Below are 15,190 nucleotides of genomic sequence, written 5' to 3'. Positions count from 1 at the left end.
AGAGAGTGGGGGTCAATGGGTGCTATTCAGATTGGCGGATGGTGACTAGTGGAGTGCCCCAGGGGTCGGTGCTGGGGCCTCAGCTATTTACCATTTATATAGATGATCTGGAGGAGGGAACCGAGTGTAGGCTGTCGAAATTTGCTGATGACACCAAAATTGGTGGAAAGGCAAATTGTGTGGAGGGTGGGGAGAGTCTACAGAAGGATCTAGATAGGCTGGGCGAACGGGCCAGGAAATGGCAAATGGAATTTAATGTTGGCAAGTGCAAGGTGGTCCATTTTGGTAGGCATAATGGTAGGAAGGATTATTACTTACGTGGAGAAAAACTGCAGCAGGCGACGGTGCAGAGGGACCTCGGGGTCCTTGCGCATGAGTTGCAAAAACCCAGCTTGCAGGTGCAGCAGGTGGTCAGGAAGGCGAATGGGATGCTGGCCTTCATCGCGAGGGGGATTGAATATAAAAGTAGGGAGGTCTTGCTGCGTCTGTATAGGGCATTGGTGAGGCCGCAGCTGGAGTACTGTGTGCAGTTTTGGACGCCGTACTTACGCAAGGATATTTTGGCCTTGGAGGGAGTGCAGAGGAGGTTTACTAGGCTGATGCCGGAGTTGAGGGGGTTGAGCTATGAGGAGAGGCTGAATAAATTAGGCTTGTACTCGTTAGAGTTTAGAAGAATGAGGGGCGATCTCATTGAGACGTATAAGATGATGAATGGGATGGATAGGATAGAGGTGGAGAGACTCTTCCCGCTCAGAAAGGATAGCAGGACTAGGGGGCACAGCCTCAAGATAAAGGAGGGGCGGTTTAGAACAGAGTTGAGGAGGAACTTCTTCACTCAAAGGGTGGTGAATCTCTGGAATTCTCTGCCCGTTGAAGTGGTGGAGGCTGCCTCGCTAAATATTTTTAAGATGCGGGTTGATGGGTTTTTGATAAGAGAGGGGATTAAGGGTTATGGGGAGAGGGCGGGAATGTGGAACTGAGCCACGACAGATCAGCCACGATCTTATTGAATGGCGGGGCAGGCTCGAAGGGCTAGTTGGCCTACTCCTGCTCCTATTTCTTATGTTCTTATGTTCTAATTGTTGTCCCGACAACAATTGAAGGAGAAATTGAGACTCAAACTGGAACAGGAAGAAGAAAAATTGGAAAAGTGGAACAGTGGGACTTGGACTGAAAGAGACTTGAAGGAAGTCAGAGAAGACGAAAAAGGGATTTTTTTACATTCACCTGAGCAGGCAAATGGTGAGGGTATTTTGTGACCTCCACACTGCTCCCCCAATACCCCTACCACCACCGCCCCCACCTCCCCCAATCCTGCACCTCCCCAGCAAGATGGTATCCTTCCTCTGTGCCTTCCACAGCCTTTCACCTGGCCTCTGACACCCCCTCCCCCGATAGGGTCCCCAGAACCGCACCCCCCACCCCCACCCCCCCGACCAAAACTCTAGATTTACCTTAAAGATCAGTATCCATGATCTTCTTCTCATGTTTCCCTTGGAGCCCCAGCAGCAGCCATTGTTGCATTTTGGCATGTTTAATCTGATTGGCCTCCAGTTCTTGGGACTGGGCCTTCCAAGTCCCTGAGAGGCAAAAGTCCAACTCTCAGCTTAATGCTGTTCCCAGCATATTATTACTGTTGGGCAACCCTTTTTTAAAACCAATAGCTCCAACAATGAAGCGATATCTCAGTAATGCCCTGAAGTCTCAGAAAGGAGTTAGAGATTGGGAAATAAATATAAAAAGAAAAGTTGTGTTTCTGCTCTCTCAGAAATTCCTGATGAAAGCTTCACACTGGATTGGTCAGATGTGGGAATTGCAGAGATCATGGGTGATTTTGGAGTGTATTGCTCAACCTTCATGGTAGAAAAGTCAATCATAACTTTAAAAAAGAATGCCTTGCAATGGTAATAAGATGGGAGCAGGCAACAGTGGCAAAGTGCTAGTGTCACTAGACTAGTGATTCAAAGAGTCAATCTAATGCGTGGGGAATTTAAATTGAATTAATAATTCTGGAATTGAAAGCTTGTTCCAATAATGATGATTATGAAACAATTGTTATAAAAACCCAATGAATTCACTAATTGCCCTTTAGAGAGCAAAATCTGTCATCCTTACTTCATCTAACCTATGTGTGACTCCAGATCCACAGCAATGTGGTTGACTTTTAGCAGCTCTCTGAAAGGGCCTCGCTGGAACGTATCAGAGTATACATGCTCATTTTTATCACTGTATCGACATTGGCAAGGCAAGAAACACAAACAGCAGCAAAACATTCTGAAGTATTGGAATTGTTACAGTTTCAACATTTCCAAACATTTAGGTAACATGGCCTTTAAACCTAGACATATAGGCTAGAATTTTACTATCCTGCCCACCACAGGAGCGGGCAAGAGGCGGACCATGGAAAGGTCTGTTGACCTCAGGATAAGCGAGGCCATAAAATCCCACCCATAAACTCAGCAGCGGAGTTAACAAAGATTCAAAGAAAATGACTTGCATTTAGGGAACACCTTCCACTACCTCAGGACCTTCCAATGCATTTTACAGCTCATGGAATACTTTATGTGTAATGACTGTTGCAATACTGGGAACCATGGTAGCCAATTTGCATATAGCAAGGCCCTACTAACGAAATTACCAGATAATCTGTTTTAGGGATGAATATGGGCCAGCACATAACTCTCCTGCTGTTCTTCAAACAGGGCTATTTAACATCCAACTGAAAGGACAGATGGGACCTTGGTTTGACATCTCATCTGAAAAATGGAACCTGTAACAGTGCAACTGAAATATCCCTCTCAATTACATACTCATGCTTCAGGAGTGGGACTTGTTCCCATGACCCACTGAAACAGAGACAAAAATATTACCAATGTGTGAGGGTGGAGGCCTAAAGTAAAATTATTACGATCTCAAATAAGATATTTTCAAACAGAAGGAACATGCTTTGTGCATCGCACTACTAAACCTCATCAGTAAGTAAAAATACTTCAGCAACTGTGGTACAGTAGTAGCATCCCTACCTCTGGGCGAAAAGCTCCAGTTCAAGTCCATCAGTACTTGATGGTCATGGAAGGTGCGTTCATATATAGCCAAACAAGTTGATTATCAGCCTGTAAATCCCTCCGAAATACCTAATGGCTGACACTAAGAGTGGGAGAGTTTCTTTGTCAGCCATCTGTAAAATGCAATGGCAAACCACTACAGTACTTTGCCAAACATAATCATGGACCAATCTAATGGAAGTCCATGGTCACAATGCTCTCTTAGGACCTGGTACCTGTGGAGGAGGACTATAGTAACAGGCCATATATTTCAGGCTAAAATTCTGAACCAAATATATTTCTTGATGATTCACATGGAAGCAAGTTTAGTATGTTTAACTTGTATGATACTGTTTAGAGAATATTTGCTCTCTAATTACTTCCTGATGCAAAATTACAAACATGTTTCAGAAATCTTACAGAGTGCTCAAAGACTATTTTGATAGTCTCTTCCATAGATGAACACCCTTGTCATGTGGATCACTCCATTGTCATTAAGATGTAGGAAAGCAGTTGAACTGAATGAACCAAGCATTCTAATAACCAGCAATACTTCTCGTTGCTCTTAAACATGGGCCAGCTTCTTTGAAGACCATTGAATTATTCCTCAGCAGACCAGGAATTATAGCTTTCACTCTAGTAAATGGGGGTATGTATCGTTTCCTCCACTAGTTAAGAAACAAAGTCCATTAATAGTCAATACACCCACAGACAGAAAAGGGCTTAAATTACTTCCAAATGGCAAACTTCCCCATCTTTCATTTCGCTAACCAAACGTATTAGATGGACTTGATAAAGTGTTGGTTACAGGCAATAATTAAAGACATCCAAATCACCTTCTCCTGAGCTGGTAGCTTCTCCCTAGATAGAATTTAGTATTGAATAAAATTTAGACCTCTAGCTAAAGATTAATGCAATTCCGTCAGAAGCAAGTGATAGTGTTTTATTTCAAACTCATTGTATATTGTATATTTTACATATGTTTTCTGAAATATGATGCAAGACTGGACCTATTGTTTAATATCTTAGTGCCAAATGTTACAATATAAGCACGATAAAAATCTGATAGCTGAGCAAAACCTGCAATGAAATTGGAAATTCATAGCTAGTCCCAAATGAGACTTAAATCATTCTTTCTGTTTCAGACATTGATCAGCCTGTTATGCACTTTCATTGTTCTCAGCTTTTATTCTTACCTCAAGCAATTCATACTTTCCCTAACCCACAGGAAACCCTAACTGGAAAAAAGGGTTGTAAATCTTTTAATCACCATGGGTGAAATCAAATGAAGAAACAAATGTCTTGATGTCTTCCAATGCAGCAAATTATAAATGAAGGAAAAGGAAGAGTAATAAAGGGAGAGGGTCAATGTCACACATAAGAAATAACTTTATGTATGGGTTTTTAAATCCCAAATTTCTCAGTAATCAGTTTCTCTGTACTTTCTATTGATCCAGAAAATAAATTCCCAGAAATTCACAGATTTCTATGAATGGTGGAGTCACATTAACTTTAAAGTTTGTATGACAGACTACTAGACCAATAAAAATTAAATGAAACACAACAAAATGTAACAGAATGTCTATTGTATTAATCTTCATTCCTCCAACCTTTTTGAAATTCAAAAGTTGATTTTTTTTGAGTTAGTTACACTAAAGCTATTTATCCAGTGCTTTACCTGTCATGATGCCCAAGTAAATCAAATTAATTTGGTTAGTAAAGAAAACCATTTTAAAGAGTATCTGTAAATAGCATGGGATGTTATTTCATTTGTTTCCAATATGAACCTTTGCTGATATGACAATTCTGATAGAAGAAAACAGCTAAGTTGATGAATCATGCACTGATATTCAACCATTATTAGTCTTGTTTAGTCAATATATTGAACTCTGCACCATAGTTTAATAACTTAATGATTGTATTTCATTAATTCTGAGCATTTTTCCTTTCAAAGTAGATGTTGTTAAATAGCATATTTTACTGAGTTGGATTTTTATCTCACTGCTAGATAGTGCCTCCATGTTTTGAAATGATAGATTAAAGTCAAGAAGATCATCCAACCTAATGCAAGACATGGGAAATTACAGTACAAAAGAAGATTGCAGTCTCAAACTAATTCTTCTCAGTAGTTCACTCCATGAAATTCTACCCAATCTTCTCTTAATTAACTTTTTGTTACCGTTTTGTTAAGGAAGTATCCATCTGCAAAATCACCCTGCACAGTCTAATCCACACACATTTACCTAACCTTGGCAGAAAGTTAAAGCTAAGTTGTCTGTACTACTTCTTTTGAACTCTGTGAATCTGAGAAAATTGCCTAGCTAGCAAGCATTCATTGGACCTATTTCATATTATGTTACTTTTTCCTTAAGTAGTGGAATTTGCCTTGTTTGTTGGACTTTCCCAAAGCTCTTTAGTACTTTGATCTCAAATTACTGATCAGTGTGATTTACTGGAACATCACAGGAAATGGGATAAAAATGCCAAGCTTATAAGACTGATCTTTTAACTTATATGAGCATTAATGACTTCCTATAATTCCAAACCGGAGAAAAGCATTTGGTGAAATTTTGCTGATACAATGATTGTTTTTCACTCTACCCTCATCTAATTATTTGTTCAATAAGTCACATAGAACAATCTCAGAATTACCACTGGCATCACAGCATCAGGAACAGTTTAGAATTCAACTTTTCAGGTCAACAATAAGAGAAGATAATTCATGATTTTAGAACCATCTGTACTTAAAATCAGGGCCAGCTAATGGAATTCACAAATTTAGCAGTAAATCATCAATCAACATGCTTCTAAAATTAACAATTTGCAGCTACTGGTGATTGTAGCTGCTTGATTACTTCTCTAGGGGGTCACATTTATTCCCTGTCCAGTTTGTTTAGAGTTTATTCTTAGCAATACATGGTCTTTTACTGGCTTCTATAAAGATCAACATAACCACGATGTATCTATACAAAGTTCCAAAAAAATCAGAGGACTGCTAATAGAAGCGACAGTCTTACTCTGTGTCAGTCATTAGGATGACTGAAATTTTAGCTTGCTACATCACTGAAGACAAGATTAATCTAGTGCTGATAAAGGTGGACAATAAATAGGCAGCTAAGCACTAATAATTTATCGCCATTTGTCATGCATACCCTGTCTCAGGTGATGATGTAGCTACAAGGGAAGAATTCATGGAATTATCATCAACAGGGCATTTGGGTTATAAACTTCTTTCAGACCAAGTCTTCTTGTACTTTTATGCTCCAGGTTACTGATCATGTTAATTGGAGATCTTAATCACAACCTGGAAACCCATAGGTGCCAAGTTGATAATCTGTCCAAATTAATGATTCCAAATTACCACCCACAGCCATGAAAAATTCAAACCAAAAGAGATCTGAACAAAAGAACAATCACTGAAGAAACTTTTCTCAAACTAAAATTTACATTTCTACAATTTTATTACTCTCCTCGCTCCTTCTATCTCCTCTCTTTCTATATCATTTTGAAAACAAACTGTTATTATCTTCTTCCAAATTTCAAGCACCAGTTTCAATAAAATCAACCAAAACCAATCCTTTGGCAATTGATTTTAGTTATAAATCCTATTTTGACTGTCAGATGTATCTTTCTAATGCTGGGTTATAGTCAAACTGTCGCATATTATCAGTGTTATACAGCACAGCGGCACAGTGGTTAGCACTGCTGCCTCACAGCGCCAGGATCCCGGGTTCAATTCTGGCCTTGGGTCACTGTCTGTGTGGAGTTTGCCTGTTCCCCCAGTGTCTGTGTGGGTTTTCCTCTGGGTATTCTGGTTTCCTCCCACACTCCAAAGATGTGCAGGTTAGGTGCATTGGCCATGCTAAATTCTCCCTCAGTGTACCCGAACAGGTGCCAAAGAGTGGCAACTAGGGGATTTTCACAGTACTTAATTGCAGTATGAATGTAAACCTAATTGTGACTTATAAATAAAAACTTTAAACCTTAAAAATTCCTTGGGAAACAGATTTAGAAACTTAAGTATGTTCTGAGGATGGAAATTCAAAATGATTAGAAACATGACAATCTACAACAATAAATCTGTACACTAAATTCCCTTTGAATGCACTGGCTCAAATCTGGATTGTAGGACGTTGGATATAAGTCGGTAGATTCACATCAGGACACACACGCACTGTAATTGTATGGGAAGTTTCTAACGGGCTGATTTTCGCTTCCTGGAGTGGCATGCTGGTTAGCACTGCAGCCTCACAGAAACCCAAGTTTGATTCCTGCCTTGGGTGACTGTGTGGAGTTTGCACATTTTTCCCATGTCTGCATGGGTTTCCTCCTGGTGCTCCAGTTTCCTCCCACAGTCTGAAGAACATGCTGGTTAGGTGCATTTGGCCATGCTAAATTCTCCCTCAGTGTGCCTCAACAGGCATTGGAGAGTGGCGACTCAGGGATTTTCGCAGTAACTTCATTGCAGTGTTAACACAAGCCTATTTGTGACACTAATAAATCAAAAAAAAAGTCTCCAGCACTGGGTTCAGTTTAAGAGGCCTGTCCAGATATTCAGGACTTACTTGCATACTTATCCTGGAAATGTTACATCAATTAATACCTTGTCTAGCTCAGTAATTAGCCAGAATAAATGAATTGAGGAGCATAAACATCCTTGTAACCCTCCTCCCACCTCCCGCTTCACAGTCAAACCCAACACCCAACTAACTCTGATCAAACCAAACTAAACCCCCTTTGCTTAGCTAGTCTACCCAAATACCATCCCCCACCTGACTACCACCTAGTTCATTCACCCCACACCCAATTACCTCTCAACCTGACCTAAGTACCCTCTACCCAACTACTCCCCATGACTTGTCTACCCACTCATCCATCCACAAACACATTTACTTATTGAACAACCTAGACCTTTAAAAACATAGCTGTATGAAGCAGCTACCATCATGAAGATGGAAGGGATTTCTCCCTGCTATCTCTTCTTGCACTCAATTTTATTTTCCTTGGATGTCTGTGCTGACTTTTCAATGCTTCAGCCGAGATTAGAAGTCCTGGGGTAGGGTCACAAAATATCTTCACGGGCAAGGTCGATATGTGTAGCAGCGCCACTGACAGATAATCTGGGCCACTGTTTCTTTCCTGGGACCAACCCTGATGTTGTACCCAAAATTGTGCCTGAAGTTGCATTCTTTGCTAATGTCAAATCATGTCCCATCATCATCCCAAATTCACGTCAGTACACACAATCATAAAATGCCTGCAAATGGGCAAAAATCAGTGGAACTCCATGTAAGCCGCTGAAGTTCAAGGAAATGATATATCCAGAGCAACATACTGTTCTTTGAGATTTAAATTTCAACTCATTTAACCATGATTGATGCACATTGCATTAAAAATCCAGCAATCAGAAAAACTTTTCAATTTTTAATGTGACATATTTATGTCATAAGAATCAATTCAAAATGAAAAGATAATGTAGAGCAGCTTTCAGGGAGATTTTAAAATAATGTTCAAACAGATGCAGTTAATAGACCAGGCAAATTATATTACTCTGCCTGCAGATTTGGCCCCTGAATGGATCTGAGACCCTTGAATGGATACTCAAATTTGGGAGTTGGGTCATAGTCAGTTTTATAGGTGGAGATTGATACAAATGAATGGTTTGTTGGACAGAGGTAAAAGATGGAGGACAGCTGGGTCCATTGTAGTTACATACATAATTAACATATAGCCAAATATTCCATCCTTTTAAGTCACATAATTGCTTAGTGTGCAGGTTACAGGTCTATGTCCATGCACACATAAAGAAAAGTCCAGGTCAGTATGTACGTAATTGTAAACTAGTTACTACAAATATGCTTTCTTAGCTCATGCAGTGTTTTACATCCAACTTTCTCTTTTCCAGCTATTCCCTCACTACACTTGTACCAAAAACTGGAAAATGTTCTAAAATTTGGAAGTGAATTTTGCATTGTACAAAATAACATCTCAGCATATAAACATCCATATGTACATCAGTTCTTGGAATTACTGCAATTGCAAAGTAATTAGAAATTATTTTTAACTACAAGCCTGCTGTGATCACTTCTGCAACACATTTTGTATCTCTGCATTCTTACCTGTAATATTTTACATTAATCCTCTTTAATGCCTGCACTTTACATTTCCAAAAAAAGTTTGTTTTTTTGCAAATTCTAAGAGCTTGAAGTTGATTGTAAGTTCTCATTATTTGATAATAATCATTGATGTCTTTTTGATTAATTTGATGGCCCCAATATTCTCTTATTAACCAAATTAAATCAAGCAGGCATTTCCGCTCTACTTCAAAAGTCCTTATTTTCACTGAAAATCCACAACATAAATGGTCAATAGTATTATACGCAGACAAAACCTGTGGATTCCGTTGTTCCCCAGTGCTCTATGTTCAAAATTATTTTTTACTGCTGTGGATTTGTTATAAAACAATTATAAAAATATATTCTGAGATGAAATTGAACTTAGAAGCCCTAACGTAAATTTTAATTTATAACAGCTTCCTGGATGAAAAAGGAGATCAAAATTAAATTAAGAAAGAAAAAGTGTGCTTATGATAAGTGTCAGGTAAAAAAAACATGCAGCTGAGAACCAAGGAAGTATGGAAGGTTCTGAGGGCAGGTGAAAAAGCACATTAGAGAAACAAAGAGGGACTATGAGAAAAGACTGACAGTCAGCATAAAGGAGAATCTCAAAGTCTTCTACAGGTATTTAAATAGCAAAATTGTGGTAAAAGGAGTAGAGCTGATCAGGGACCTAAAAGGGAATTCATACATGGCATCTGGTAACATGAATATGTTGCTTCCATCTTTATCAAGGAGGTAGATGCCCAGACCATGGAAACAGATGAGGAAACTGTCCTTTGAAGGGTTCAAAATTGATAAGGAGGAAATGTTGAATAGACTGTGGGTATTTAAAGTCAACAAGACACAAGGACAGGATGAGGTACATCCAAGGATATTGAAGGAAATGAGAATGAATATTGCAGGGTTGCTGGCCATAAGTGTGAGCTGATGTGTTTTGTTCGGAAGAACATGGAGAGATAGTATCAAATAAGAGGTAAAACTCTTAGGAAAGTGCAGGAGCAGAGGGACCTGGGTGAATATGTGCATAAGTTGGCAAGACAGGTGGAGAGAAAGCCATTAATACAGCATATAATATTCTGGGCTTTATTAGCAGGAACAGAGAGTACAAGAGCAAATTGGTAATGCTGAACTTATCTGAAACACTAGTCAGACCTCAATTGACATATTGTGTAGAGTTCTGGATGCCAAACTAGTGTAGTAGACACTGACAAAAATTGTTCCAAGGATAAGAAACTTCAGTTATGAGGATAAATTGGAGCAGTTGGGACTTTTCTCCTTGGAGAGAAGAAGGATAAGGGGAAATTTGATAGAGATGTTCAAAATCATGAGCTGGCTGAACAGATTAGATAGGGAGAACTTATTCCTGCCCACAAAAGGATCAAGAATGAGTAGGGACAAATTTAAAGTGATTTGCAAAGAAGAAAACATAATGTGAGAAAATCATTCTCACACAATGAGTGGTTTAGGTCTGGAATGCACTGCCTGGAAGTGTTGGTGGAGGCAGGTTCAATCGAGGCAATCAAGAGGACATTAAATGATTATTTGAATAGAAATAATGTGCAGGGGTACAGGAAAAGGCAGGGAAACAACATCAGTCACAATGCTCATTGGGAGATCTGGTGCAGACATGGGCCAAATGGCCTCCTTTTTCTCTGTAAATATTCTGTAATTTGTGATTCTCAGACCATATAGTTTTGTAGTAACCCAATCCATGGCATGAATTTGAAATCTCTGAAGTAAAGTTATAGTCATCTAAATATATACCAATTAGTAACAAAGCCACTTTCATCCTGGTGTTAAGCTTTGCTTTGAGGAGGGTTTGACTTGAAGCTACAGCCACTATACACAGCAGTGAAACATGTGAGATAGCTGAAAACTTATAAATAATTCGCTTAAAAATTAATCTTCAATCTCGTTATTCCAATTTTAGGTCACTTGATCCAAACGGCCCTTTAATGGTCCTCATTTATCTGCATGCTTACCATAGATTCAGAAATTAACCTGGATGAATAAAATTGGCCTGAAATATTTCACCTCACCATGTCTGATCTGTAAACAACTTGCTTTTAATGTAATAACAAATCCATTCTGCATCAGTGCATATGTACAAAATGCATCAGTACATATATACACACTCAGACTAATAGCCCAGGAGATCTTAGATTACCACTAGTTCTCTCCCTTCCTTTTCTTAGGTTTATTGCTAGCATTTTCTTTCTTCAGTCTTACACAGAGGTGAATTGCCTCCCTGAATTATTTAAGATTCAGATACACTCTCAAAATTCAAATGTATTGTCCCTTTCATGTGATAATTTAAAAAAAATCTACTTACCATTTGCTCATTATAAATCTATCAATATTGTGCAACTGTGATTGTCGTCTTAATTGTAGATATTCGCCAATAACTAAACCAGATTATTCATATCTGTTGATATTTCTTATTGATTACATGTCCATTGCATGGATATTGTAAAGCAGCCATTTTATCAAGGGTTCTCCTGAAGGCTATCTTTTTTATGCAATGCCTATTCAACACTAAAGGTCATCTTGGACATCATCACTTTCCTTCTGGTCACTGATGCTGCATTGAAAATAAAGTACTGAAATATTACCAGAAAGGAAATAATACAGCAAAAAAGTGGCCTCCTGTTGATTTTTACGTGATAGCTGCTTATTTAATTTCCCTGTGATTACTTGCTCAAAGAAGGAGCCGCGTACAAACAGGCAGATTACCCGCAGGGGCGGCAATGCCTATACAATATTCACATATTCCATTCGGGAACACACGAAAAATAAACACACAGCTTCTTCAGCCCACACTATCACTGTTACTAAGTTCCTTTTTTGTGTTCAATTAAAAAGATGTGACGTTGCAGTCTGCCAACCCGGCGATTCACTGGAAATTTCCACTTCTCCGAATGCCAAGCTCGTCATATACAAGTGCTGAAGAAAAACAGTCTGCACCCGAGCCATTGCCATTGCTTCCCAGTGTTTCCCCGCGCTCAACATCCACCCAGCAATATTTACAAATGGAATTGTTATCTGGCAGCTCATCTCCCATCCTACTTACACTTTGATTATTCACCACTCACCTTCTCCTTCCTTTGAGACAAGGAAAGCTTGTCATCAAAATCTAGTATTTTTTTAATAAGGCCACTTCCCATCATAGCTTAAATACAACAACAACAAAACACCCGTCTCTTGATCAATTCTCATAAGCAGCAGCACTGGAAGCCCATTCTCATTTCACTGGTCAGGTAGGTGCTGAAATATTCACTGTTTATTTCTAATAAGACATCACATCAATTGTAGCCAAAGCAAATTACAGCCCAGCTGTATCCGGGCCAATACGAACATAAACAATCAAGTTTTCAGGTCCTGTTCAGCACCAACAACCTCTGCAAGATTCCTCGCCCAAGCGCCCATCCAATCGGGTTTTCTTTTATCCGTTTCACAGCACTTGGAGCATCGAGCTCCAAAGAATCCCCAAAGATTCCAATTAAACAAACAATGTACATTCACCTACAATATTGAACTTTTCATCTAACACATCATTTGACACAAGGAGTGGGGCAAATACATCCAAACTTCGTCTCTTTTCTGGAGATAATCGCAAGTAAATTCACGCAAATACGAATGAAAAATTTGGTAGGAATTATAAATGAAAATATTCTGCATAAAATGGACAGGTGGGTGGTGCAGCTGTTTAATGCCCAGACTGTGAGAATATATTCTCCCCAGGCACAAACAATGTCAGAGGCGTTTGTTAATAATACAATTAGCAGAGAAATCTGAAGAATATCATCCATTATACATGTTCCTGTGATGAGGTTGGCTGGCTGGAGTCGGGTGAAAGCGCATCTTTCAGCACCACAAGTCCTGAACAGCGAACAAAGGGAAGCCGCGGGCTCTAGCGGGACAAACTCTTCTCCGAAAATAACTTCTCCTATTTAAAGATTATTTCATCAGACACAGGCTTTGTTTTTCTAATCAATGAATGGGTTAAGCGATTCATTCAGAGCGGCGTTTAAAGACAGTCTCGCCTTAAAACGAAACAACGGCACTGACAGGAATGAAGAGGCGATCAAATCTCTTACCGAACATCTGAATGTGTCCTTTGGTGATGGGGTTGAAGCTCCCGCAGGCCAGCAGGATAACGTGGGTTTTACTCGGTTCAGCCATGCTGCCAGGTCGCCTTGTGCTCCTTCGCTGCCTCCCTCCTGTTCTCTGCAGTGTGAGGCGAGGCTTAGCGTTTTACAGCTTCGGCTGGCTCACTCTTCATACACAGTGCGTCACCCATTGATTATGCATTTCTTTACTTTTCAGTTTCATGTCCCCGTTTGCCTCCAGAGTTTTGCTATCCGCTGGTTGTATACAGACAGACCACACCATTGGGGTGGAACCGTCGCTGTGTGCCAATCTTGTGATCACATTGTCGCTGCTTGGCTGTGAGGGCTTTCTTGTTGTGAAAATGGTCAAAAGATAACCGTCCGCCCCACAGGGAAGGACTATGTCCTTCGCTTTTGGAGCTCTGGCTGCTCTGGGAGATGTTACTGTATTTCATCTGAATCCGATTTTCCTCCAGTATCGCATGTGAAGAACTACAAATCCCAGCTTTTATCTATTTCACTCTTAACTGAAACGTCAACATGGGCGGCACAGTGGTTAGCACTGCTGCCTCAGAGCTCTGGGGACCGGGGTATGATTCCTGGCTTGGGTCACTGGCTGTATGGAGTCTGCATGTTCTCCCCGTGTCTGCATGGGTTTCCTTAGGGTGCTCCGGTTTCCTCCCACAGTCCGAAAGATCTGCTGGTTAGGTACATTGGCCATGCTAAATTCTCCCTCAGTGAACCCAGACAGGTTCCGGAGTGTGGCAACTAGGGGGTTTTCACAGTAACTTCATTGCAGTGTTAATCTAAGCCTACTCGTGACTAATAAGTAAAACATGGAATGATCAAGATATAATGTTGCTGTTGCTAGCAACACTTTATTGAAAACTCTGACAAAGGGGCATCCAGACTTGAAAGGTTGGCGCTATTCTCTCTCCACAGATGCTGTCCAACCTTCTGAGGTTTTCCAGCATTTTCTGTTCTTGTTTCAGCTTTCAGCATCTGCAATAATTTGCTTTTATTTTTATTCATAGTTGGCATTGTGTTATTCTTTATCCAAAGATTAACATTCCACAATGGTATGACATTCTTCAGCATTTCAATGTTTTGGCCATTCTGAATAACCTGCCCAAGTGCAGAAAGATTTTTCAGAAGATGACAGTGGTGGGGGTGCTGTAACCCACTGCCTGAAAAGGTGGTGGTGTCCGAGATCCTCTTCGCGTTTAAAAGTATTTAGATATGTACAGGGTTAGGGACCAAGAGCTGAGACAGGGGATAGATTTTTTTTGGCTAACGCAGATACAATGGGCAGAATGGCCTCCTTTTGTGCCATAAATATTTTATGTTTCTATGTCTGGTTAGAGTGAATAATATACATAGTTGGATTTTCTAGCTCAGGGAAGAAGAGCTTCAGAGACATTAGTGAAACTGGGATTGTACTCTTTGAGTAAAGAACATGGAGAAACGTAATAGAGGTGTTTAAAATGTTGAAGGGTTTAAACATAGATAGTAAAGGGAAACTGTTCCCATTGGCAGGAGGATCAGTAACCAGAGCACACGGGTTTAAGGCAATTGGGTAAAGAACAAGATGGGAGATGGGAGATTTTGTTTTACTGTAGCAAGCTGTTGGAATGAGCTGATTGGAATGGCAGTGGAAGTAGGTTCAGTAGTATTTTTCAAAATTAAAATGGATCTATCTTTGCAAATGACAAGCGTTGCAGGGCTGTGGGGATAGAGAAAGATAATGAGACTAATGGGGTAACTCTACTAATGAGCTGGCTGATGGGCTGAATGGGTTGCTGTGCTGTATGAATCTGTGTTCTGGTTGGAGTGAATAACATGCACACATATGACTTGGTTTGAATGAATAGCTGAAGAAATGTCCTCATTTGAATGAACATTCACATTCACTTTGGTG

General features: G+C 39.9%; 1 protein-coding gene across 1 annotated transcript in view; it reads right to left on the bottom strand.

Moving 5' to 3' along the window:
- Positions 1-13,433, bottom strand: part of nmnat2 (nicotinamide nucleotide adenylyltransferase 2) — a 214,246-nt gene extending 200,813 nt beyond the window's left edge. Inside the window, exon 1 of the mRNA XM_080195711.1 lies at positions 13,261-13,433. Within this exon, the coding sequence (XP_080051837.1) occupies positions 13,261-13,345 (85 nt within the window). The 5' untranslated portion in view covers positions 13,346-13,433. The remainder of the gene's footprint in view (positions 1-13,260) is intronic.
- Between the last annotated feature and the right edge of the window lie 1,757 nt (positions 13,434-15,190).

The sequence above is a fragment of the Carcharhinus amblyrhynchos genome, chromosome 9, assembly GCF_965287045.1.
Source record: "Carcharhinus amblyrhynchos chromosome 9, sCarAmb.v2.hapA, whole genome shotgun sequence".
NCBI classification, from domain to species: Eukaryota; Metazoa; Chordata; class Chondrichthyes; order Carcharhiniformes; family Carcharhinidae; genus Carcharhinus; species Carcharhinus amblyrhynchos.
Note: the sequence above shows the minus strand (reverse complement) of the source record. Positions and strands in the feature narration are given on the sequence as shown.